At 52.4% G+C, this 26,035-nt stretch overlaps 3 protein-coding genes across 20 annotated transcripts in view; 2 read left to right on the forward strand and 1 right to left on the reverse strand.

The window, feature by feature from the left end:
* Positions 1–13,993, forward strand: part of Emid1 (EMI domain containing 1) — a 47,433-nt gene extending 33,440 nt beyond the window's left edge. Inside the window, exons 11-16 of one of the 8 annotated variants that reach the window (XM_045132509.1) lie at positions 48–100; positions 431–493; positions 599–643; positions 2,476–2,520; positions 7,802–7,886; positions 13,223–13,993. In XM_045132509.1, coding sequence (XP_044988444.1) covers positions 48–100; positions 431–493; positions 599–643; positions 2,476–2,520; positions 7,802–7,886; positions 13,223–13,353 — 422 coding nt within the window. In that variant the 3' untranslated portion in view covers positions 13,354–13,993. Of the gene's footprint in view, positions 1–47; positions 101–430; positions 494–598; positions 644–2,475; positions 2,521–7,801; positions 7,887–8,744; positions 8,836–11,124; positions 12,241–13,222 lie in introns of those variants that run through there. The other 7 variants (XM_045132510.1, XM_045132507.1, XM_045132508.1 and 4 more) reach the window with 7 other exon arrangements.
* A 208-nt stretch (positions 13,994–14,201) lies between these two features.
* Rhbdd3 (rhomboid domain containing 3) lies at positions 14,202–21,173 on the reverse strand. Of its 7 annotated transcripts, none has more exons than XM_045133176.1 (8): positions 21,009–21,173; positions 20,655–20,805; positions 17,572–17,675; positions 17,161–17,403; positions 15,955–16,338; positions 14,972–15,134; positions 14,612–14,890; positions 14,202–14,534 (listed from the first exon to the last, which is right to left on the reverse strand). In XM_045133176.1, the coding sequence occupies exons 4-8, from the start codon at positions 17,312–17,314 to the stop codon at positions 14,357–14,359; spliced, it is 1,158 nt and encodes a 385-aa protein (XP_044989111.1). In that variant the 5' UTR covers positions 17,315–17,403; positions 17,572–17,675; positions 20,655–20,805; positions 21,009–21,173; the 3' UTR covers positions 14,202–14,356. The 7 variants fall into 7 exon arrangements, with proteins under 7 accessions (XP_044989111.1, XP_044989114.1, XP_044989110.1 ...); XM_045133179.1 differs by having other exon boundaries at positions 17,161–17,359; positions 20,993–21,172; XM_045133175.1 differs by having other exon boundaries at positions 20,993–21,172.
* A 409-nt stretch (positions 21,174–21,582) lies between these two features.
* The window catches only part of Ewsr1 (EWS RNA binding protein 1), a 33,505-nt gene continuing 29,052 nt past the window's right edge, over positions 21,583–26,035 (forward strand). For 2 of the 5 annotated variants that reach the window (XM_045133174.1, XM_004664034.2), the window contains exon 1: positions 21,583–21,690. In XM_045133174.1, the coding sequence (XP_044989109.1) occupies positions 21,678–21,690 (13 nt within the window). In that variant the 5' untranslated portion in view covers positions 21,583–21,677. The remainder of the gene's footprint in view (positions 21,691–26,035) is intronic. The other 3 variants (XM_004664035.2, XM_004664036.2, XM_004664038.2) reach the window with 2 other exon arrangements.

The raw sequence follows: 26,035 nt of genomic DNA on the forward strand, positions 1-26,035 counted from the left end.
CCTGGCTGGCATTATACTCTGTTCCAAAGCATCCTGACTTATTCCAGGTCCCCCTGGGCCTCCTGGCCCCACAGGTGTCCCTGGGAGTCCTGGACGCATGGTGAGTCATTCTCCAAGCACTCTACCTCCCCATGCTTAAATTCCTCCTTCCCTCCGTTGTTCATCTCCTATGCACCAAGGGGCAAGCATCGTAATTGCCTAAGGCCAAGAAGAGAGGTGATTCTTGCCGCGTGGAGTGGGGACTGTTAGGGAGAACAGATCTCTTTAACACTAGCTAGCTGTGCAAGCTGCCTGCTAAGCGTTAGGCATAGTGAGGCGTATGCCAAGCTGGGGCTCCCTCCCCCATGCCCTTGGTCCCCATCCCCCCCCCCACCCTCCGCCTAATCTGCCCTACCTCAGTACCAGGCTGAGGCCCTGTCTTGTTACTCAGGGACCTCCAGGCCCTACTGGACCCAAAGGAATCCCTGGCCACCCGGGAGAGAAGGGAGAAAGAGTGAGTACCCAGATGGCCTCGGCTCAGGCGGGGGATTCTGGGGAACCCCAGGGGTCCTTGGTCAGAGCTTCCAATGAGTGGCTAACTTCATTTTCTTCCCCACAGGGACTGCCTGGGGAATCAGGTCCCCAAGGTCTCATGGGACAGCAGGTGAGTGAAGCTATCTACCCTACCTATGCCTGTTTCTTTAGGATTCCATAGGCCCAGAGCCCCTGACCTTGCTGTCTGATCCAGGGCAGCTGCACTCTGTCTCTAAGACCCTCGGGGTCAGGCTGCCTCCATCTTTTTCAGTCTGGCAGCCCATGGCTCTATACCCATTTCTTTCTTTATCCTTGTCTCTAGTTGACCCTATTTCTCTCTCTCTTTTTTTTTAAACTCCCCACCTGAGAATAAGTCAGTCTATTTTTCCCTTCAATGGAGAAAAATTCTGTTTTATGTATTTTTTTTAAATTTATTTATTTATTTGACAGCGACAGACACAGAGAGAAAGACAGATAGAGGGAGAGAGAGAGAATGGGCACGCCAGGGCTTCCAGCCTCTGCAAAGGAACTCCAGACGCGTGCGCCCCCTTGTGCATCTGGCTAATGTGGGACCTGGGGAACCGAGCCTTGAACTGGGGTCGTTAGGCTTCACAGGCAAGTGCTTAACCGCTAAGCCATCTCTCCAGCCCTGTTTTATGTATTTTTAATTAATTAATTTATTTATTTATTTATGAGAGAGACAGAAAGAGAGAGAAAGAAAAAGGCAGATAGACAGAATGGGTGAACCAGGTCCTTTAGCCACTGCAAGCAAACTCCAGATGCATGTGCCACCTTGTGCTTTACGTGGGTACTGGGGAATTGAACCTGGGTCCCTTTGGCTTTGCTGGCAAGCACCTTAACAGCTAAGCAATCTCTCAAGACCATGCTTCATGTATTTTTTAATAGTTTATTTATTTATTTGAGAGAGAGAGAGAGAGAGAGAGAAGAAGAAGAAGGAGGAGGAGGAAGAGAAAAAGAAAGAGGCAGATAGAGAATGGGCACACCAGGGTTTCTTCTAGCCTCTGCAAACAAACTCCAGACACCTACGCCACACCTCGTGCATCTGGCTTATGCAGGTACTAGAGGAATCAAGCCTGGGTCCTTAGTCTTCACAGACAAGTGCCTTAAATGCTGGGCCATCTCTCCAGCCCATTAAGCATATTCATGTTTAGGTGGTCAAGGTTACCTTTGTCTTTATGGATTAATATCCTTGTGTCTAGTAACGTAAGGTTCGGGACTGACCAAGACCACGGGGACCACTCTGAGGCAAAGATGGAAGCTTTTATTTGGGGAAAATACGAGCTGCCGGGACTGACTGTCAAGGGCGGAGCAGTCAACTCTGAGGTGGCTGATGGTGGGCTGTATAGAGCCCTTCAGCTGGGGGCAGGTGAGGAAGGGAAACAGCCAGGGTGTGAGACCAGAACAGTGAGCAGGTGGGAGATAAGGGGGCAGGCGACCTAGACCTGGGGCGCTGTTATGAAGGAAGGGACGATGGCTGGGCGGTTCCTTGAGGAATGTGGATGACCCACTTCCTTATGTCTCTGTCGTCCTCCTGTTGTCCTTGGTGACTCCATTTTGTCCTGATCTAACAGTTCCTTGCCTTGAATTCTATTTTGTTTGCTACTTTTTATTTTCTTAGTTTTTCCAGGTGGGGTTTCACTCTAGTCCAGGCTGACCTGGAATTCACTATGGAGTCTCAGGGTGGCCTGAACTCACGGCAATCCTCCTGCCTCTGCCTCCCGAGTGCTGCGATTAAAAGGCGTGTGCAACCACACTTAGCTTTTCTCTCTCTCTCTCTCTCTTTTTCTCTCCCAGTCAAGCCCAGTGCCTCACACACGCTGGGCTGTAGCACTTGCATTACATTTCCAGCCCATCCGTCAAATCTTTCGCCCCTGTCTCCCCCTTTCCCTCCTTCCTCTCCTTCCTTCCCTCCCTTACTTCTATCTCTGACTGGCCTTTTAGGGAAAGCCTGGCCCCAAGGGAGATCCTGGTGAGAAGACCCAATGGGTGAGTTCCAGACCTGCCCTTACATTTCCCTGTCTTCCACCCTGGGTGCTCGGGAGACTAGGGTGGGGGGTGGGGGAACATCCCATCCACATCTCCACAGAGACCTGCCTACACCTCTCCCAGCACTCCCCACCTGGGCAGGGCCAGCCCTCCCAGCAGACCCCATGCTCTCTGTCTCTGTCTCTGCTCTGTCTCCACCTTCCCTCTGCAGCCTTGACAGGCTGGAGGTGGGGGCTGTGGGGTGAGGGGGGGCTGCTTGTCCCTGCTGAGCAGTTTGGGTGACTCAGGCCAGACTGCACACCCACTTCCATATTTCTTCCTGGCAATGGCTTTGGCTTTGCCACACCTCCCTTCTACAGAAGACAAGGAAGCATGAAGACAGTAGCCCCCCAGAAAAGGAAAAAAAAAAACAAACAACAAACAAACCCTAGGACCATCCTGGAGCATTAGAAGGGAGGCCTGGAAACAGTAAGGTGCATAGGGTCCCCACACTAAAAGAGTTGGGGGAACCTAGAAACCACCATACACGTAGGGAATCCGGACATTCTGAGAAAGGAAAACTTTAAACTCTTATGTGCTTGTCTGATATGGCTAATGAGGTCAGGGGGCCCAACTCCACTGTACCAAAAAGACCTGTAATAACATGGAGACCAAGGTACTGAGATCCACAAGAGAAGCCCGGAAAGTCACACACAGAGTAGAACCATAGGAGATGGGGTGAGGAGATCTAGACATCACCATCTATGAAGTGAACCATGAAAAACCAAAAGGGAGGCCTAGAAACTGTCACATATGTGTCGCAGACATAGATGAACCGAGAAGGGGGACCTAGAAATCACACACTCATGATTTTCATGATACATGTGATGAGGTTCTGGAAACCTTCACATTCAGTGAATGTAACTGCAGTGAATTTATGTCAGGGCCCAGGAATCTATTCACCTCCCCCCCCAAAAAAAAAACATGAGAGAAGCAAAGTGGGTGGCACATGCTTTAATCCCAGCATTCAGGAGGCAGAGGTCGGAGGATCACAGTACATTCAAGGCTAACCTGAGACTGCATAGTGAATTCCAGGTCGGCCTGAGTTAGAGTAAGACCAGGTCTCAAAAAAAAAAAAAAGAAGAAGAAGAAGAAGAAGAAGAAGCTGTGTTTGGTGGTGCACACCTTTTATCCCAACACCTGGGAGCTGGGAGGCAGAGATAGGAGGATCTCCGTGAGTTCCAGGTCATCCTGAGACTACATAGTGAATTCCAATTCAACCTGTGCTAGGGTGACACCTTACCTCGAAAAACCAGAAAAAAACAAACAAAAATGAGAGAAGAAAGCCTAGAATATTCCATGTCCCAAGTCCCATGATGTGGGTGCCTGGAAACCATTGCTGACCAAGAGATATTTGGAAAACAGACATCCCTATGGGAGAGACAGCTGGGGTGCTCTCTGGAGGCTGGCATTGTGCCTCCTTCCCTTCCACTTCCCTGCCTCACAGTCTGACTGGGATGTTCTGCCTCCTGGCATCCTCTAGTGAGGTGCGGACAGTGACCGTGCCCACCCCGCCACATCTGTTTTTGACCATGGAGTCAGTGATAGATACAGCCGTTGGCGCCCCGACCCTGCATGAGCCTGCCCCCAATGTCTCCTATGAATTCTCAGGACCTTTTCCTGCTGCTTGCTGCCCTCCCCAGGTCCAGACCCCTTACCCATTGTGGTTCCAGGCCTCTGCCTCTGCTGGTGTGGGTGTGAGCTGAGCTGGGGGGGTGGGTGGGCAGGTAGGCCCATGTGAGCCACCCTTGCCTTTTTTCCCACAGACCCTTGGTCTGGGAACAATTGTTTTCAGCCAGCCCAGAAGAGGCAGGAAAGGCTGAGTCACAACAGAACCAGGCTGTGCAGTTCCATCCATGCATGGGGAGCCCTGACGGGGTCGGGGCGGTTGGAGAGCGAGGAGGGGGGAGGCACGATGTCTGGGAAACCCCAGACTAGGTCTCAAACCCAAAGCACCTGTGTGTGGTGGGGTTCAATGAGGTAACCAAACCTTCGCCTGTCTCCCCGCCTCCCCCTTGTCACCTGCGCTTTCTGCCCTTGCTTGCTGCCTGCTTGGGAGAGGGAACTCGCTGGGCTGGACTTGCATGAAACTGAGGGACCATCTCTTTTGGAGATAGGTGTAGATGGGGTTCCAGCACTGGCAAGTAAGTTCCTGAGAGCTCTTTGCACTTGACCTGCCCAAGTGCATCTTTCAGAGCCGCTGGCCTGGTTTGGCTGTGACTCGTCAGCGACACCTCATGGCCACGTGAAGTACTGCAGAAACTGAGAGTGGCCTGAGCCGCTTCCACCTAATGGATGGAAGGGAAAGCCTTCTAACAGATGTGGAAATGGAGGCCCAAAGCTGCAGAGCAAACTGGAGCTCTCCAAGGGACTAGGAAAAACCCCACTACCACTCTCAAAGCATCTCATGGGTACCAGGCCCAGGGAGGAGCAGTGTGGACATATGCCATGCAGATAGTCCCTTACCTCAGGATGGTCACCATGGGATAAGGAAGGCACAAGACTGAAGGAATTTAGCTTTGAAGGGGGCTGGGTGGTGGGGGTCAGGGGGGAGACCCTGTAGTATTCTTCCGGTTGGAGAAGCACTAGGTTTGAAAGCCGTATCACCAGGCCGAGGAGCAGAGACAAGAGCGAGCCCAGGATGTTTGAGGAGTTGCAAATCACTGTAGTGGCAGTTTGATAGGAAAGAGGTGAGCCAGTTGTGGTGGCACAGACCAGTAAGAAATTGCCAAAGAACAGCCCAGGCGTGGTGGCACACACCTTTAATCCCAGCACTCGGGGAGGCAGAGGTAGGAGGATCACTGTGAGTTCAAGGCCACCCTGAGACTACATAGTGAATTCCAGGTCAGTCAGCTAGAGCAAATCCTACCACAAAGAAAAAAAAAAAAAGATTTTTTCCCCCCCTGAAGAGGCATAGGCAGAAGGATCAGGAGTTAGAGGCCATCCTGGGCTACACATTTTTTTTTTTAGCCCAGTGAGGGTGCACAGCACACTTCAGACACATAAGTTCAGAAGGTTGGCAAGGGACTCAGATGTCACCAATGAGAACAAGCCACTCTCTGTGAAGGACTCCAAAAAGTCGATTTAAAAATATATATATATTTTAACTTTTATTTTTCAAGAAGAGAGAGAATGGGCATGCCATGAACCGCAAATGAACTTCAGATGCTTGCACCCCTTCTTGTGTCTGGCTTTACATGGGTACTGGGGAATCGAACCCAAGTCGTTAGGTTTGTAGGTAAGCACCTTAAACCATTGAGCAATCTCTCCAGCCCCAAACAGTGGATTTTCTTTTTCTTTTTTGGCTTTTGGAGGTAAGGTCATGCTCTAGCCCAGGCTGACCTGGAATTCACTGTGAAGTCTCAGGCTGGCCTCAAACTCACAATGATCCTCCTACCTCAGCCTCTGAGTACTGGGACTAAAGGCATGTGCCACCATGCCTGGCCTTGTTTTTAGCTTATTTAATTTTATTTATTTGAGAGAGGGAGAGAAAGAAGCAGCTAGAGAGAGAATGGGTGCACCAGGGTCTTTAAACACTGCAAACGAATTCCAGACTCGTGCATCTGGTTTACATGGGTACTGGGGAATCAAACCCGGGTCCTTAGGCTTCGCAGGCAAGTGCCATAACTGCTAAGCCATCTCTCCGGCCCCCCTCTTCTATTTTGATGTGTGTGTTTATGAGGGATTTTGTTTTACTTTTGGCTTTCCGTCATCCCCGATGGAATGTTGATGAGCCCAGTAATTGTGCAGGTAACCGTAACAGCTGTGGTGAGGTCATGAATGCATCAACCACTTCATGTCCAAAGACAGCGCTCCACAGCACTCCTCCCCGTCCTCTGGCTTGTACATTCTTTCTATCCCCTCTTCTCAGTGTTCCCTGAGCCTTGGAGGTGGTAATAATAGATACCACGTTTAGCGCTGAGCACTCAGTAGTAACTTATTTTTAGCACTTTGACAAGTTTTGGGTCTCCCCAATAGTCATTGCCATCAGATTTTTATTTTGAAAGCTGGGCATGGTGGCGCACGCCTTTAATCCCAGCACTTGGGAGGCAGAGGTAGGAGCATCATCATGAGTTCAAGGCCACCCTGAGACTACATAGTGAATTCCAGGTCAGCCTGGACTAGAGCGAGACCCTACTTCAAAAAAACAAAAGCAAACAAACAGAAGAAGAGTTTTACTTCAAAAATTTTCAGATATATCACAAAGTTGTCCCACTTTTATCTCCCTATCTTTCCTGTATGTGGAGCAATCAACATCCTGACACATTCGCTGTTTTTCTATCTTCACGTGTTTGTAGAACTTGTTCCTGATTCACTTGAAAGCACATTTCATCCATCTCTCCTCTAACCCTTTCATATACATCCTGAAAGAGTATGGATGTTTTCCTGAATAACCTCCCTGATGAACAACTCCAGAGGTTGCCCAGGTTGTCCTCCAGCCCTCACATGCACGTGCATACACGTGTACACACACACACACACACACACATATGCATGTGTCCACACACACATGAAAACACACAGACAGAAAATAAATCTGGGGCTGGGAAGATGGTTTAGCAGTTAAGTACATTTCCTGAACAAGTATGATGGGACCTGAGGGGTCCTGAGACTGCTTAATCTTATATAAAACTGCTGGGCATGGTCATAAGGGCCTATAACCCTGGTCCTTCATAGAAGCAGAGACCAGAGGATCTTCAGAGCCCTCCTCCCCGACAAGCTCTAGAAATGGTAGAAAAAAAATTTTTAAAAAAAGGTGCACGCCTTTAATCCCAGCACTCGGGAGGCAGAGGTAGGAGGACCTCTAGGCCACCCTGAGAATACATAGTGAATTCTAGATCAACCCAGGTTAGGGTGAAACCCTATCTCAGAAGAAAACAAAATGACTCAACGAGAGTACAGGCGGCCCAGGGATGTGGCAGGAACCGTGTGGAGAGGTTAGGGGACAGGCTGATCCTGCATGTCCTTGGGCAGGCGCATGGTGGGCTCTGGGCTGTCTCCCAGAGCAGCATGGCTTCCTGAGCTGGGATCAGATGGGACGCTGAAGGTGCGTCAGGGTTTGCTTCGACCTGCCTGGGGTTCCTATCCTCCTGGCCTCGTTTGGCTGTGTGTGGGCCCTGGGCTGCGGCAGGTGGTATTAGGCTGCAGGTACATGTCCCAGTGGGGCATGGGCCACCAGCAGGCTTTGCAGGGGTCCCCTTTCTGCCCCCATCACGGCTGCATCTGTCTCTTTCCTCCACAGGGGGAGGGGTTGCACCAACTACGCGAGGCTTTGAAGATTTTAGCTGAGAGGGTTTTAATCTTGGAAACAATGATTGGGCTCTATGGTGAGTAGAGACAGACAGATGGACAGACAGCCCAGCCCCTGTCTGCCAGCCTTCCCCAAGCCTTCCTGGGGTGGAACTGGTTTGAGCCCAATCAAGAGGCTGAAGAAAGAGAGGCCAAGTCACCTGTCCCTCAGTGACCGGTCCTCTCTGCGTAGGGACCTCTACCCCTGGGGCCAGCCATGGGCCTCTGGGCATTATGGGTGATGTGGTTCCCAGGAGGCCTGCAGGGAATCAGAGATGACAGATTTCAAGATCTGGAAGAAATTATGGGCAGTGGAACCAAACTCCAGATCAGCAAGGGACTGTGTGTAACAGTGCAACTCCAGCAGTGTGGAACACATGGGTCATACAGCCAGAGCTCAGGTCCATGGGAGCAGTATGGCTGATGGATCTAGACTCCACTCAGCTCTAGACAAGTCGTGGGAGCCAGTTTCCAGACCTATAGGAAGTGTAACTAGACTCTGGCAATTCAGGGGGGACTATGGGTAACACAGCCAGATTCAGGCCCCAGAGGACTCTGGGTAATACACTGCCTACCAGTTCTGACTCTCCTCCCCGCTAAGCCTCCAGAGGCTCTCATGAGACCCACCCTTCTGGCCCCTGGTATTAACTCCTGCTATGATCCTCCTTATCTGACTATTCAAGATAGCCAGGCCTACGCCCTGCAGCGTAGTGGCACACGCCTTTAATCCCAGCACTTGGGAAGCAGAGGTACCTACCTTAGGAGGGGACACTGAGCCCTGATGGAGATGGATTCAGGCTCCTGCCCTGAAGCTCCCCTCAGCAGCTCCCAGCCCAGCCCAGCCCAGCCCTTGGAGGCCAGACCCGCACTGTTTGCTCTTCTCAATCTCCCATCAGGCTCCTAGCTTACAGAGCTTCCTGCAGCAGCAGGCCCAGCTGGAGCTCCTGGCCAGACGGGTCACCCTGCTAGAAGCCATCATCTGGCCAGGTAATGGCAGGGTGGGCAGGTAGGGGCAGCCCCATCCAGGAAGGGCCTGAGACCAGGCCTGGGCATCCAAGGGCTTGGCCCCAGGCTGGTCACTCTTCATCCTTCAATCCATTGAGCAAATGGATCCTGATATGGTGAAGACTCCAGTAACTACTGTTCTGCCAGACGCTGGCAGGTATAGGCTGCCACACATCAGATACATGGGACGCTGTCCTTGAGCAAGTTAGGGGGCTGGCGGAGGCCTGGCCAAGGAGAAATGGGAAGTGGTGGAGTGTAGAAATGCCTCTGGCCTGCTGGGGATGTAACTCGGGAGTAGAGCACTTGCCTCACATGCCCAGAGCACTGGTTTCAATCTACAGGGATGGGTGGAAGGAAGGAGAGAAGGAGGGAGGAAGGGAGGGGAGAGAAGGATAGAGAGAAGGAAGTCAGTCCATCCATGGGCAGTGGCAAAAAGGGGGAACTTACTGAAAAAAAAGTGATGACCACCAGCTGAGCCAGGGGTCGTGGGACAGTAAGTGGGCAGAGGAAGAACAGAGGCCAAGAAGCTCGTAAGAGTTATTCCTCACGGTTACTGAGGTGAAGGCCAAGGCTGAGCAGAGCCCCACACCGAGGAGAGGGTTCTAAGAAGGTAGACTGGTGTCTGGAAGGAGGTTGGGCTCCGGAGTGGGCGGGCACTACCCTGCCCCACGGCCCGTTCCCTGGGTGAGACTGAGGATGTCTGAAACCAAAGTCCATGGCTGATGCTGGCAAGAAGGGATTGGCCACCCACAGGACTGGGCTGTTCCTCCCCTGCCCACTAAAAGGCCCCTCCAGCTGCCCCTCACCCTCTCCAGCCATCACCTGTCTCATAGCCCATGTGCAAATCAAAGCACAAAGAGGGCTTGATATCATATCCAGCCTCACCTCTGCTTTGCATAAGTAGAAATCGCCAGGCGTGGTGGCACATACCTTTAATCCCAGCCCTCGGGAGGCAGAGGTAGGAGGATCGCTGTGACTTCGAGGTTACCCTGAGAATACATAGTGAATTTCCAGTCCATCCTGGACTTGAGTGAAACTCTACCTCAAAAAAAAAAAAAATTCCTGATTATGACAGGTGGGAGGGACAACCCTAACAAGTATAACACGGGCCAAGATCAGGAGGTTGGAATGTGGGTGGCCACAGGCCTGTGATCCCAGCACTTAGGAGGCTAAGACAGGAGAACAGTGAATTTGAAGCTGATCTATGCTATCAAGTGAGACCCTGACTCCAAAAAAAAAAAAAAAAGGAGAGAGAGAGAGAGAGCACTCGCAAGGCCGAGGTAGGAGGAGGATCACTGAGTTCAAGGCTATTCAGAGACAACATGGTGAATTCCAGGTCAGCCTGGGCTAGAGCAAAAACCTACCTCAAAAAAAATATTTTTAAATTTATTATTTATTTTTTATTATTTATTATGTATTTATTTATTTATTTCTAAAGCCCCTCCTAATCACTAGCCGTCTGACTTCTCCAAATTCTAGAAACATCAAGGACTATCTCCTAGAGCCCCCTCCCCCATGGTCACTTGAGGAGCCATGCAAATCCTGTCCCCACCTGAGGAGAGGAGACCAGGTTCTCCTTGGAAGCACACCTAGGCTCCTGAGCGGAAACTAGTTGGTCCTCTATCTCACACTGGCTCCAAGGGACCTAAGGGGGCCATTGGGAATAAAGGATCAAGACCAAATCCCAGACTCTCAGAACCTTTCCAGCTTTCTTCTCAGAGAAGTATTAAGGCAAGAGGTACAAGGGACCCTTGGGCTCCTGGGGCCTGGGATCTGTTCCTGTCTTTGATGGATCAGGGAGGATGTGCCGGCCACCTGGGAAGGCCGAGGGCCCCATCAGGGGTCGCGAGTCCTGGAGCGTGAGGTTGCTCAAGCCATCTTGGTATGGGGCCTAGGGAAAGAAGTGTGGGAAAAAGGGAGCTGAGAGAGATGGGACCTGGTCCTGGGGGGGAGGTAGGGACCCTGCCCTTGAGCCCAGTATATATACATAGCAGGTGGCAGGTTACTGCCAGTAATGGCTTCTGCTTGTCTGGGCCACTTGCACTGGAGGTCTATGCTGATCATCTTTAGCCCTTACCATAAGCTTGTCAGGTGGGCAATACCCATTTTTAAAAAATATTTTATTATTTATTTATTTGAGAGAGAGAGAGAAAGACACATGGGGTTGGAGAGAATGGGCATGTCAGGGCCTCCAGATGCATGATGCACCAACTTGTGCATCTGGCTTATGTGGGTCCTGGGGAATCAAACCAAAGTCCTTTGGCTTTGCAGGCAAACGCCTTAACCACTAAGCCACTAAGTGAGATCTCCAGCCCCGGAAATACTCACTTTATCACCAAAGAAACACAGACTCAGAAGGCTCACATGACTCCCTTGGGGCCACAGGAATCGCCAGGGCTCCATTCTAGAAGGTTCATCAGCAAAGGTTTGCTGACACTTCCGCCTGGCCAGGTACTGACTGAGGCCCAGGGGAGACCCAGGGCCACAGATTTGATTATACCATGACCAACTCATTATGACTAGACCTACAGGAGACCCGGGTTGAAGCCACAACACACAAGCAGCTGTAATGATCTGCCATTTACCATGAAAACCATCTCCCTGCTCCTGGTCACATTAAACACAGCTGTCACAGGGGGTGTGACAGCAGTGACAACGGAAATATTATCTCCATCCTCCAGATGAGGCTCAAAAAAAAAATCTATGGCCTTGTCCAAGGCCACATAACTGGGACATGGTGGGGCCTAGCAGGTGCTGGAGAGCTGGGGCCCTGTGTTACCTTCCTCCCATGCTCCCTGACATAGAGCAGGGGACACCCGACTGTGGCTGCATGTACCTCTTGTAAGGTTAGGGAGTGACCAAGACCACGGAGACCACTCAGGCAGAGAAGGAAACTTATTCAAAAACACGAGCTGTCAGGACTGACTCTCAAGGGCAGAGCAGTCGACTTTGAGATTACCTACAGTGCTTATATAGAGCTCCTCAAGTGGGGGGAAGGCGAGGAAGAGGAGGAACTCTTGTTCTTTGCATTAGCCATAGGGTGTGAGACCGGAACAGTGGCCAGACCTGAGAGATAAGGGGGCAGGAAACCTAGACCTAGGGCATGGTTAGGCAAGAAAGGGCCTCAGTGGTTCCTTGAGGAATGTGGATGACCCACTTCCTTGTGTCTCTGTTGCTCTCCTGCTGTCCTCGGTGACTCCATTTTGTCCTGACCTAACACGTGTCTGCTCCACAGGCCTGATGTACATGGGCACTAGCAGTCAGGGTGGCAAAAGTACAACCACTCCCTGTAACTGCCCCCAGTGGGAAGCTGGTGTGCCACATGTCTGTCCTCAGAACAAGGTGGCGTCACCAGGTCCCCATCCTGAAGCTCTCATCTCACTATAAAGAGCCTATTGTAGGAGTTTAATTACTTATTTGAGAGAGAATGGGTGTACCAGGGTCCCCAGCTGCTACAAACGAACTCCAGACACATGTACCACCATGTGCATCTAGCTTTCGTGGGTACTGGGGAATTGAACCTGGGCCTTTAGGTTTTGCAGGCAAGCACCTTAACTGCTGTCATTCCAGTCCCCAAAAGCTTATCTTGACCTGCTCACCTGACTTTCAGAGGACTGAGGGGACAGTCGTAGGCTCTCTGGATGAGGAAGTGCATCCTCTGGTGTCACTTTTTTACTCATTGAGCTCTACTGATAACTCAAAACACAGCACATCTCACCACTGCCCCATAGGTACTGACTTCAGTCCTTGCTGGAGCTGCCTACGCTCTCAGAGTCTGAGTGTCCCTGACTTTAGAGATCAGACAACTGGGGCCCTGATAGGGGTCCAGTTTGCCCAAGATCAGAAACAGAGTCTGTGGCTCCCTTAATCCCATTCCCCCCAACATTGGCCTAGTCCATGAAAAAGGAAAGCTGTTCCTTAGTATCAGTTTACCTGGCTATGAAATGGGGATGATTTCAGATACACCTTCATTCAAATGAAGGATCACAAAGGAACTTTCTGGTCTTGGAGAGAGTGGTTGAAGTGCTTACCTGCAAAGCCTAATGACCTGGGTAGGAGTCCTCAAAGAATTTTCTTAGAGAGCATCACCCATATGCTGAACACTTTTCTGTAAATGTGGTATAGGTCTAGTCATACCACTTAATGAAGCTGCCACTGAATGGCCCTGAGTGTTCCCACTGGGCCGGGGCCTGAGAGGTCAGGCACTAACCAATCTGCAAGTGCCCTTCTTTCCCACAGTTCTGCCTCTGGGATGCCAGGTTGGACCTGTCACAGAATGCCCGACCCTGCCACTTTCCCAGAGGGCCAAGGGAAGGCAGGCAATACATGTGAACCCCCCTAACATGACCTCTTTCCTCATTCCCTCCAGCAGAACCAGAGCTGGGGTCCGGAATGGGCCCGGGTGGCACGGGCACCCCCAGCCTCCTTCGGGGCAAGAGGGGAGGACATGCAACCAGCTATCGGATCGTGGCCCCCAGGAGCCGCAGCGAGAAGGGCTGAGGGCAGTGGTGGCCCTTCGGGGTTCCATACCAGGCTTTCTTCCCAAGCCTGGACTTGGCCAGTTGCCTCCAGAAACTGCCAGTTCCTATTTATTAATGTCCTCAGGGTTCTCTCTGCTACCTAGGCCTTAGGGGTACGCAGGTCTCAGTCTGACAGTCTGTCCATGTTGGAGACGGGGTAGGGACTGGAGGAGGTGGCAGCCTAGGCAATCAGTAAGCCCACTTGTGGGTCTGGCCTCAGTTTCCCTGTGAAATAGGATAAAACGGGCTTTGAAGGAGGAAGCAGAGGTACGAGGCTTCCTGTCTTGGCTGTCTAAGTGGGAGCTGGCACTCTGCTGGCCCTCAGAACATGCAGGGGTAGGGGGGACAGTCTGTTCTTCTCTTGCCAAACCTCGGGAAGCCTCTTGTGCCCCTCCTTATTTTTTGGTGCTGGGTTGCCACCAGAGTCCAGGCTGCTTAATACTTGACTATCTGGACAGTCAGGGACTCCTTGCCTTATTTCTGCCCTGAGCCCTAAGACCCTTTCCAATGTCCCAGGTTGGGGTGGCACATGCAAAAAGAGGGGCTCCTGTTCCACGTGTCTGTGATAGATGCCAAGGACTGCTATGTACTGGACAATAAAGGCCTTCTGTCTGATCCCACCCTGCCTGGTCTGTGTATCTGGACAGGGCAGCCTGGAGGGTCCATCTAGGCTGAGACATGAGGCCGGAGGGTGGCCTAGCAGGAATCCTGGGTCCTCAGACACCTGGAAGCTGCCCTCCTACTATCAGCTATTCATTCATTCATTCATTCATTCTCTCCAACACCGACACAGTACAGCAGACACATTGGTGCACCAGGGAGACCGACTTGAAACAAACTGGCTTTTATTCTCTGCAAGTACCAGGGCAAGATGCTGAGGGTCAGGCCTGCCCCTAGGGGTGTCCTGTTACCTCACAGAGCCCTTAAGACAGAGCAGGGGCTCAAGCTACCTGCCTCAGGCCTGGGTCCCCACATGCTCTGGGCTAGGAGGGCCCAGGGCCCTGGGGATGGGCAGGACCGCCCCTCCCCTCTGCCACCAGGGCCTCAGTGTCCACCAACCCTTCAACCAGCAGTGACACAGCACCTTCCACACGGCCTGTGGCTGCCAGAGCCACCACGGCCTGCTCAGTGGGGAAGCCCATGTGTTCCAGCTGCTGTAGCCTGTGAGGTAAGAGGAGGAGTGTTAGGGCATCATGCCCCTCCCGCCAGGGTCCACACCCCTGCCCAACCTGTCTCACCGCAGACAGGAGACAGAGGACTTGGACAGCCACGATGGGCTCTGGGCTGGTGCGTCAAGAAGCGATGCCTGGATCCCCTCCTGTAGCAGCTGCTCGTCCAGGGCTGCCCACATCGGAGTCCCAGGGGCAAAGCTGGACCCAGTCCAGTCCAGGCCCTCCTCTTCGGAGGAGCCGTCCCACGTGTGCTGCGTAGGCCTCAGACTTGGAGTGGGCTGGGTGGAGCTGCTGCTGTGGGACCGGGGCCTGGGGGAAGCCAGGTCAGGTCTGGGAGCAGTGGGCCTGCAAGAACAGACACAGAGGAGAGCCTGGCTGCCGGCCACTGCTACAGCTCCAGAGCAGGGGCCCCGGGGTCACCCTCACCTCACTCTGGTGGGATGGGTGACAGGCAGTTCAGCCAGGCTGCCTGGGAAAGGCAGGAGCCTCAGCGGCCAGCACTGGGCCAGGCTCCTGCACAGGACACCCTCATGCAGCACCTGCAGTCGCTGCTCCGAGAGCTCTAGCCACTGGAAGGCCCCAGCGGCATCTGTCTGCCCCGAGCAGGGCAGCTGGTCAAGGAAAAGTGAAATGAGCTGGGGGCGGGAGGGGCAGAGTCCCGTAGGCCAGGCCACATGCCAGGTGTGTGCTGAGCACTCCGGTGAGTCCCCTTCGTCCCCTTCGCTACAGCCCTGCAGGAACTGTGCTGTCATCCGAGGGTCTGAGGGACCTGCCTGAAGGGACCTGCAACTCAGAGGGACAGTCGCATGTGCCTCCTCCAAATCACACCTTCCCCAGCCTCCGCCACCCGCAGACCCTGTGTCCATGGCCCTGTGTGCTTTTCTTCCAAGGGGACTCCTCAGCTAGGCTTGGGCAGCTGGTGTCCCCATCAGGGTCCTGAGACAGCCGAAGGGCTGCAGGGGGTCAGCCTGTTCCCTGCAGTGGCTATTTTCCTGCATCTTGGAAGCACAGGTCTAGTCTACTGCATCCGTACCATGGACCACCGGCTGGCCCTCTCGGATCTCAAGAGCGCTCCAGGCTCACTCTAGCCCCTAGCCTTTCCTTTTGCTGCGCCCTGTGCCTGACCCACTGTTTTTACTTCTCTTCAGCTGGACCCTTCCTCCTGTGGGTCTTGGCTTACATGGCCATCTTCACACAAGACCCAGGCTAGTGACTCCTCAGACATCCCTTGGCCCTTTCGACTGTAACTGACACCTCCACTTAGCCATGACTTGTCCCTAGCCTAAAGCATGGCTCAGAGTAAGAAGCACCCGGAGTACCACTTCTCAGTGGCTCAGTGTGCCACTTCTCAGACATCCAGGAGACCCAGCCACAAGTCCACAGGGGCCCTGAGCTCACACAAAGGATACAGGCCAGGCCAGCAAGGAGACCACAAAGGAGCTGCAGGAACGACGGCTCAGAGCTCAGCAACAGGGTCAAGGCGAGTAGTAGCCAGGGCAACAGCCATGACGGCAGCACCCCCCGGGACCGTTCAAGATAGTGACCCTGCCCTGCCAGCATGGCCAGGTGGACGGGCATATATCCACAGCCTCCAGCCGCACCGGACACGCCAAGGCTTGCCAGCAGCACAGCCAGGAGCCCAGTGGCCAGGGCAAGCAGGGCAGAGGTGTGCAGGAAGCGCAGTGTGCCCAGGCGGCATTCCTGCCGCCAGCCCACAGCGGGCAGGAGCAGCAGACTCAGGAGCAGGCCTGGCAATGCAGTGTGACCCAGAGCATGGGTCAGCAGCCGGTGTACTGGGGGAAGAGAAGGGACTTAAATGCTGACTCAATGATCCTCACCTTCAAAGCAGTCTGAAGCATGGATTATCCTCCATCAGGGCCACCTTCTGGGCCAGCCTCACCTCCCCAGGTGCCAGTATACCCAGTGCTATCACCTAATCACTGCTCGAGGGGACCAAGGGCTTCCAGACACCACAACTACTCCCTGGTTATGTTATAGGTGCCCAACACTCATTCTTCCAGTGATCAAGTACAGTGCTTGGTCGCAAGCTGCTCAGCAAACACATTTACCAAATCCTTCCTATCTGGTTGAGGGCACAAGCCTAACGAGCTTGCCTCCCGGAACCACACTACTCACAAAGCTGTGTGGCTTAAGGCAAACTGCTTAACGTCTCTGAACGTCACTGGGGTTGGCCAAATGAGACCTGGAGTTGCTGTGATTGGAAAGCACATGCTCAACCAAAACCAAACCCAAAACAAAACCAACAAAAACTTGAGGCGCATGCCTTTAATCCCAGCACTCAGGAGGTGGAGGTAGGAGGACTATGAGTTCAAGGCCACCCTGAGACTACATAGTAAAAACTCTACAGTTTTCAGGGAAAGCTGGTGGAAAACGGATGCTGTTGGAAGAGAATGCCTGCCCATTGCTCTCCACCCAGCCCAGCTTGCTCCTCTGCTCTCCTTGGCTGTGGATGAGGCGGGCATGCTCTGAAGGCTAACCTTCCCCATGGCACTTCCCCAGACCACTGCTAGGTATATGATGCCCCTGCTAACCAGTCTCAGGAGGCCCTACAGTAAGTCTCCAGCCTCCCCCAAGGTCCAGGCATTGGTCCTCACCCTGCCAAGGGTCCAGCAGCGACTCTGGGGCCAGTGTGAGGCTGGGCCCAGCCCCCAACAACCACAGGCTACTCAGCAGCACCATCAGGACAGAGGAGGCCAGAGGCAGCGCAGGGGCCGATGACAGTGGACCAGAAGAGTCCCTGGTACGCATAGCTTAGTGGAGGGTGATCAAACAGCAGGATCCCGGAGCTGTGTGCTGGGGGTATCAACAGCTTCCTCTCAACTACTTTATTTACAGCCCCGCTGGACAGAAATGCAAACTGAAGCTGCAAGGGCCTGCCCGGCATTTTGGACACAGCAGGGCTCAGGCCCTAAATTAGCCATCTTCCCACCTCCCCTGCCCATGTGTGGGATGGGAAGGGGACACACATAAGGAGTCCCAATGGGGTCCAGAGTGGTGATGCTCACCTGGAATCCCCAGCACTTGGGAAGTGGAGTCAGGAGAGTCAGGAGTCCTAAGTCATCCTCAGCTACACAGGGAGTCCCAAGGCCAGCCTGAGTTAGAGGAGACCCTGTTTCAAAAAATAACAGGGGCCAGAGAGATGGCTTAGCAGTTAAGGCACTTACTTGCAAAGCCAAAAGACCCAGGTTTGATTCCCCAGTACCCACATAAAGCCAGATTAACAAAACAAAACAAAACAGGGCTGTAGAGATGGCTCAGCAGTTAAGGTTCTTGCCTGCAAACCCGAGTTTGATTCCCCAGTACCAGATGCACAGTTGGGCCTTGTCAGGCGTGGTGGCGCATGCCTTTAATCCCAGCACTCAGAAGGCAAAGGTAGGAGGATCGCCATGAGTTCGAGGCCACCCTGAGATTACATAGTAAATTCCAGGTCAGCCTGGGCTACAGTGAGACCCTACCTTGAAAAAAAAAAAAAAAAAAAAAGAGTTGGGCCTGGCATAGTGGCACATGCCTTAAATCCCAGCACTCAGGAGGCAGAGGTAGGAGGATCGCTGTGAGTTCAAGACCACCCTGAGACTACATAGTAAATTCCAGAGCAAGACCCTACCTCAAAAAGCCAGACAAAAAAAGTTGGATGAACCCTGAAGAGGAATCTTGGGTGGAGAGAAGGCCAGGAAGGTTGAACTGGGGTCCCTGGTTGCCAAAAAAAGAGGGATGGCCACTTCAGAACTGGCTCTAGCTTTCTGTTTCCCTTTCCCTCTGGTGTACCAAGCTTTAGAGGTTTCAGAGGGCCTCAGTTGCCAGCCAATGGGCAAGCAGATTGGGGAGGAGGTGCGGAAGGAGGACTGAAGGAGGGGCAGTAGGAGTCACAGGGTCTGAGCCTTACAAAGTGGCCCAGGATTGAGGCCTAAATGGGGTTTACAGAATGATGACAAAAAGAAATAAGTTGAGGCCACAAGCTTTCTTCTTCCCCTTCCCCTCCCTCTCCCTCTCCCCTTCTATCAATCTATCCAGCCAGCCCCAGCCTGACCTGAGATCCTGCCACCTAAGTGCTGGGACTACAAACTTGAACTACCTCACCTGGTTTGGCCCATAGCTCTTGTTTAGAAAACCCAAAATCCATCTCATTATCTGTGGGAGGCATATGTAGCTACTGAGGAAAGGCTTCAAGGAGGAGGTGGTGGCCCCTGCCTAGCTGCACCAAGCTCCAGCCTCTGAACTTGGTTGTTCCCAGCCCACAGAGCAAAGCTTTCTTTCCTGTACTTCCACACCTCCTCCCCCATATGCCCGGCCCCACTGGCCTGTCCTCCAGGCCCAGCTGCAGCCCCTCAGCCCTGGGCAGGCCTCTGTCTCAGGATTCCTACTGAGCTGATTTAGGGAACCAAGCAGAACCCTGAGAGACAAGAAGGCTGCCCAACCTTCCTGGCCAAAGGCTTGTCCTGCAAGGAAAAATAATGTGAAAATCTCTTGGGCCTGCAACGTCTTACCCCTCCATCCCAACAATCTACTTAAGGCACAGATACCTAGCTCTAGTTCAAATATCCCCTTCCCACATCATGGATCTTATCCTAATGAGCACAGGTTGGCCTGTCTCCTTAGATAAGACAGTCTTGAGTTCATCGCGGGAGAGAGGTTTCTCCTATCCCCAGGGTACTCCCTGCACACATCCAAGGCTTTGTGTGTTCACCAAAAGATATGAGCTTGGAGCCGGGTGTGGTGGCGCATGCCTTTAATCCCAGCACTCAGGAGGCAGAAGTAGGAGGATTGCCATGAGTTCGAGGCCACCCTGAGACTCCAGAGTGCATTCCGGGTCAGCCTGAGCTACAGTGAGACCCTACCTAGAAAAAAAAAAAAAAAAAAAGATATGAGCTTGGCAGGTCCCCCTCAGGGATTTGGGGTGGATTCTGCCTTTCCCACTCTGGGGCTGGGCTGAGGTTCAGGAGAGCAGACAGATAGACGACAGCATCAGCCTTACCTGGAGTCAGGGACACCTAATAAAACTTCCTTTTGCGGGCTGGAGAGATGGCTTAGTGGTTAAAGCACTTGCCTACAAAGCCTAAGGATCCAGGTTTGATTCTCCAGGTCCTACGAAAGCCAGATGCATAAGGTAGCACATGCAACTGGAGTTCATTTGCAGTGGCTAGAGGCCTTGGCATGCGCACTCTCTCTGTGTGTGTCTCAAATAAATTAATAAATATTAAATAAAAGAACTTCCTTGCCAGGGGTGGAGACAGAGGTAGGAGGATCGCCTTGAGTTCAAGGCCAGAGTGAGTGAGACCCTACGTCCAAAAACCAAAAAAACTTCCTTTTGTACCCTCACAACTGCCCCACCCTGGTACCTCAGGGCTTTGGGGTGATCTCTGCCCTTCTTCCCCTCTGGGGCTCAGGAAAGAAGACAGATGTCAACCTAACCTAGAGGTAGGTCACTTGGTAAAGCTACCTATTGCACCCTGGCAACCATCCCACCCTGCTGTCCTTAGTAAGAGGAACTTAGTCAGGCGTGGTGGTGGACCCCTTGAGTACCAGCACTTGGGAAGCAGAGGTAGGAAAATCGCCAAGTTCAAGACAAAGAACTGACTTTTTTTTTTTTATTATTGTTGTTGCTTTCGAGGTAGGGTCTCACTCTAGCCCAGGCTGAACTGGAATTCACTATGTAGTCTCAGGGTGGATACTCGAACTCACAATGATCCTCTTACCTCTGCCTCTCAAGTGCTGGGATTAAAGGCATGCTCAACCACACCGGGTTTAAGAACTGACTTCTTTTTTTTTTTTGGCTCTTCGGGTTTCACTTTAGTCAAGGCTGACCTGGATTCACTGTGTAGTCTCAGGGTGGCCTCGAACTCACGGTTATCCTCTCTGCCTCAGCCTCCTGAGTGCTGGGATTAAAGGCGTGCACCACCACGCCCAGTTTTAAGAACTGACTTCTTGAACCCTCTGGACCTCAGGGATTTTTTTGTTTGTTTTTTTTTGTTCCTTTTGGCGGTGCTGGGAATTGAACTTACGGCCTCCGGCATGTTAGGCCAGCGCTCTAACATGGAGCTCTATCTGCAACCCCATCAGTCTCTTGGGCACCATCAGACCCTATGCCTACCTTACTGGGAAGCCGTGAGGTCGAAATGGAAAGACAAAGGGACAAGGTAGATTCTTCCAGGTGGTGCACAAGGTGGGGGAAGTCCCAGGTTCTGTGTCGAACTCAGCTTTGTGACTTTACTCAAATTTCCGGGGCCTCAATTAACCCCCTTCTGTTCAAACAAGGGTTGCGGAATGAGGGAGTGATTTAAAGGCTTTCTCAACCCCGACCATGGTGGTGGTGGTGGGGGGGGGCAGGCACATCATGGCTAGGGCTTAGGGGATCTCCCTTACCCAAGCCCACCGACCAGCCTCGGCCCCTCCCCCCGCCGGCTCGGGCCACGCGTCCGCGGTACTCACCGCGGAGCACACCCACCCCGCAAGGCCCCGGCACGGCTCCCGGCGGCTGGGAGTTGGGCTTTTCCAGCTCCCCGGCCCAGATCCAGGCAACCCCACCAAAAAACCCATCGCGGGTACACCGGGGAGTGTGGGGGGGGGGGGGAGTTGGGGGCACGTGATCCCGTCGCCGCCGATTAGTCAGCAGTTGTTCTAGGCCCAGATCCCTTCCCCCAGCCCTGCTCCTCGCCCCAGCCCGCCCTCCCGCCGGCCTCCGTTTCCCTCCAGGGCCTGATCTTCCGAGACGCTCCCTTAGAGCCTGCGGACGTAACCATTCCTAAACCACCCAGCCTCGTGCAGGGAAAGCGTTCCGGTTTTCGACACCGACACCCGCTCGCCGGCCCGGCCTCCCGCACCCCGCACCCCCCGCGCTAAGATGTTACTTTGACCCACGAGTCACGTTCGATTTTTTTGTGTTTTTTTTTTTTTTTTTTTAGAAAGGTTTGGGGCCGACGGTTTGCGGAGCGAAGCACGACAGAACTAGTGGTTCATCCCGCCCTTCCCCACACGCTCTCCCCCCTCCGCGGGCTGGCCCAATGGTAGCGCCCGAGGTTGCGGGTTTCGCGCCTGCGCAGTGCTCCGCCTAGGCGGGGAGGGGGAAACGGGAGAGGGAGACGGACGTTGAGAGAACGAGGAGGAAGGAGAGAAAATGGCGTCCACGGGTGAGTGGAGTGGAAGTGCGGTGTGGCCGGCGGCGGCGGCCGCGTGGGCGCCCGTAACTCTTGGTCTCTGGGAGTGGTAGGGGTCACAACAGAGTGGAGTTGTCGAGAAGGGTTTAGAGGTTTGCCTGCAAGAGGCCCCGGGGGTTGGGGGGGAGCGGGTGGTCCGCGTTCCCTTCCCCTCCCCCCCCCACACCGGCGGGCTGGTTCTGGAACCTTCCGGCGCGAGCGCGCGCTGGAGAGGGGGAACCTCGCTGCCGCGGGAACGGCTCGGGGGTCGGGGGGGGCCGCCTTTGGCTCCATTGTGTGGCGGTTGTGGGGTTTCCCCCCTAAACAACCACCGGTGCTCCGGGCCTCCCGCCACGTGGGCGGAGCCTCCGGGGGGTGAAGCGCGCGGCTGGGCCTGGCGCCCATCACCTCGAGGGCGCGCGCACGCGCGGTATGTGTGTGTTGGATGGGGGGGGGTATGCACGATGTAGGCTCGATAATGCCGCGGGCCCCCGGCCTCTCTCCTTGAGGTTCCTTGGGGGAGGGGGTGCAGCCCTAGTCTTAGGGACCACCGTTCCTTATGGAGAAACCCCGAGTAAAAAAGCAAACAAATAAAAAGAAGGGGGCGCTGGGGAGTTGGTTTAACGGCTTAAGGCGCTTGCCTGCGAAGCCTGAGGACCGGGGTTCGATTCTGCAGGACCCACATAAAGCCAGATGCACAAGGTGGCGCATGCATCATCTGGAGTTTATTTACAGTGGCTGGAGGCCCTGGCGCGCCCATTTTCTCTCCTTCTGCCTTTCTTTCTCTCAAAAAAAAAATTTTTTTTTTTAAATGGTATGTTAGATTTGTGAGCTGAGGAGCGCTGGCCTAGGAGCAGAAGCCCACATCATGCTTCAGGCCTGGTCGTCTGTGTCGTGTTCCCTTCCCCCCACCGTGGCTTCCAGCCCCAAAACCAATTTGGGCCTCTTGGCCCTCTCCCCCCCCCTTTTTTTTTTCTTGAGCGGGACCCTCTAATGTGCTGCCAACCCCTGGGCGGCTTGGATTTTTTTTTTTTTGATCATCATGTGTTTGTTAACCCCATCTCCTTCCCTACCCCAGAAAGCAAGTGGGCTTCCCGGGCTCCCTTCTCAGTCAAGGAGGAGGGAGAGCGGTTGTATAACAAGGCCTCAGCCCGGGTTTGGCTTGGGAGAGCAGAATCCTATCTACCCAGAGGGATAAAAATGCAGCTTTGGACCCAGGAGGGAACAAAAAAAAGCCCCGGCCCAGCTTTCCCTTATTCGCGTTTCTCGTGTGCCCTGCTCGGCCAGAAGGTTTATTTCTTAGACGCTTTGAAGCCAAGGACAGGCGACCCGTAGCGGACTCGGAAAGGCCACGGTTAGAACTCGTGGGAATGAGATTGATGGATGCCGGAAGTCCTTAGCACCCCGAAGCAAATGAGTGTAGCATTTCGGCATAGGTTATGGGTGCGCTGTAGCATTTTTATGTCTCAGGATGTGTTAGTGACCCGATATCTAGGCTTCAGAAGAAAAAGGGGACATGGAAAAAGCTCTTAGGTTATTCCTTTTGAAAAAAAAATCAAGCATCCAGCACTATAATTAAAGAACTCTGCCTGCACTACGTGGTGGTCAGTGTACAGCTAAGTGTTGATTATCTATTTAAATATTTCTGCAAGCAGAGATAGAGACAGAATGGGTGCACAAGGGCCTCCAGCCACTGCAACGGAACTCTGGCTGTATGAGGGTATTGGGGAATTGAACCTGAGACCCTTGTCTTCTCCAGCAAATCCCTTAAGCACTAAGCCATCCCTCCAGCTCAAATGTTGATTTTTTTTTTTTTCTTCGAGGTAGGATCTCACTCTAGCCAGGCTGACCTGGAATTCACTATGTAGTATCAGGGTGGCCTCGATGGCCTCGAACTCACGGTGATCCTCTTACCTCTGCCTCAGGAGTGCTGGGATTAAAGGCATCCACCACCATGCCTGGCTTTCAAATGTTGATTCTTGATGTCAGACCAAGAGTGCCCATAGAGAAGACTCCCAGATAGCACGTTCTAAAATGTGGAAAGTGGTTCTGCAGTGCGCCTCAGCCCCTCTGCAGCCAGCTAAAGCTTGAGGAGACAAAATTTTTACACTGTAATTTTTGCCTGGCAGGGCATGCCTCTTTTCAGTCAACTTTGCTTAAACCCTATTTGCTGATACCTACACAGTATTAGACCTTGTCATAGGATCTTTAGAGAATCACATAATTTTAATAGAACTTATTTATTTTTCTACAAAACATAAAAATTGAGCTAAGCTGCTCTATCCCCCACCCACAGATAGGATCTCACTCTAGGCTGACCTGGAATTCACTATATAGTCTCAGGGTGGCCTCGAACTCACCAATCCTTGAACCTCTGCCTCCCGAGTGCTGGGATTAAAGACGTGCACCATCATGCCCAGCTTTTTAAAATTTTTTATATTTAATTATTTATTTGAGAGAAAGAAGCTGAGAGAGAGGGGAAGAGAATGGGCGCGCCAGGGCCCCCAGCCACTGCAAACAAACTCGAGATGCATGCGCCTCCTTGTGCATCTGGCTTACATGGGGCCTGGGGAATCAAACTGTGGTCCTTTGACTTGGCAGGTGTGCACCTTAACCGCTAAGCCATCTCTCCAGTCCAGTACATTTTTTTTTAAGTTAACAAGCAGAAAGAGAAAAGTACACCAGGGCCTCTAGCTGCCACAAATGGAACAAACTCCAGATGCATGTGCCACTTTGTGCATCTGGCTTTATGTGGGTCCTGGGGAGTCGAACCCTGAGCCAGTAGGCTTTGCAAGCAGTGCCTCTAACTGCTGGACCATCTTCCCAGACCCTTAAATTATTTATTTGAGAAAGAAGCAGGTAGAGGATGGACTCGCCAGGCAAATGAACACCAGGCACTTGGACCACCTTGTGCATCTGGCGTTATGTGGGCCCTTTGGCTTTGCAGGCAAGTGCCTTGAGCGCTAAACCATCTCTCCAGCTCCTTAAACTTTTTTTTTTTTTTTTTTGGTTTTTCGAGGTAAGGTCTCACTCTGGTCCAGGCTGACCCGGAATTCACTATAGTGTCTCAGGGTGGCCTCGAACTCACGGCAATCCTCCTACCTCTGCCTCCCGAGTGCTGGGATTAAAGGCGTGCGCCACCACGCCCGGCTTCTTTCTTTTCTTTTTTCTTTTTTTCTTTTTCGAGGTAGGGTCTCACTCTAGCCCAGGCTGACCTGGAATTCACTATGGAGTCTCAGGGTGGCCTTGAACTCATGGCAATCCTCCTACCTCTGCCTACCGATTGCTGGGATTAAAGGCATGTGCCAGCACGCCCGGCTTTCTTTCTTTCTTTTTTTCTGAGGTGGGGCCTTGCTGTAGCCCAGGTTGACCTATCAGGCTGACCTCGGACTCATGGTGATACTCCTGCCTCTGGAGTGCTGGGATTAAAGGCGTGTGTCCCTTAAACGTTTCTTGAACTCCTTTGGATCTTGCAGCAAAGCATTTTGGTCCCTGCAAAGTTTGACTTTAATGCATTATGTAGCCCCTACTCTACAGCTTGGGTAGTGACTGCCCTAAAGTAATGATGCCACTGCCTGGGCAATCCCACAATATAATGTCCAGTTAAATAGAATTACAGTGCAGACCCCAGTCAATCACCATTCAGAATGAGAAATGTAATACTATCAGTTTTCTAAAGCTTCCTACCCTTTCTCCATCTCATCCCATTAGCCTGTTTTTTTTTTTTTTTTAAGTTGGATCTCCCTCTACCCCAGGCTGACCTGGAATTCACTATGTAGTCTCAGGGTGGTCTTGAACTCAAGGCGATCCTCCTGCCTCTGCCTCCTGAGTGCTGGGATTAAAGGTGTGCGCCACCACACCAGATTTGTGCTGTGTTTTAGTGGAGTCGTTTGCTGCGTGTTTGGTCATTAAAACCTTGACTAATCTGACCAGTGTGTGTGATGTGGCCAAACTATAGGATATTGGTGTGCTGTGTTAGATATATAAACAAGAATTCTAAGAAAAAAAAAAAAGGAAAGAAAGAATTCTCATGGAAAAAAAAAAATGTCACCCCTCTTAGCCAGCCAAATCCTTTGGTTTCACACTGATCTGAGGTCATTAGCTGTTCCATATCAGCTTTGCCAGTTTTAAATTTTACATAACTGCTCTTGGGTAAAAGTTGTCTTGTAACCATTGAACTTACATGCCAGTGACTCAAAAGTCATTTGCACAGAAACCTCTGTAAAATTGTGAAGTTATATTTTTAGTTATTTTGTTGGTATCTTCATTTTATGAAGGCCGTGTGGAAGGAAGTTTTTTTTTTTTCAATTTATTTTTTGGCTTATTTTTATTTATTTAT

This window comes from Jaculus jaculus, chromosome 13 (assembly GCF_020740685.1).
Source record: "Jaculus jaculus isolate mJacJac1 chromosome 13, mJacJac1.mat.Y.cur, whole genome shotgun sequence".
NCBI classification, from domain to species: Eukaryota; Metazoa; Chordata; class Mammalia; order Rodentia; family Dipodidae; genus Jaculus; species Jaculus jaculus.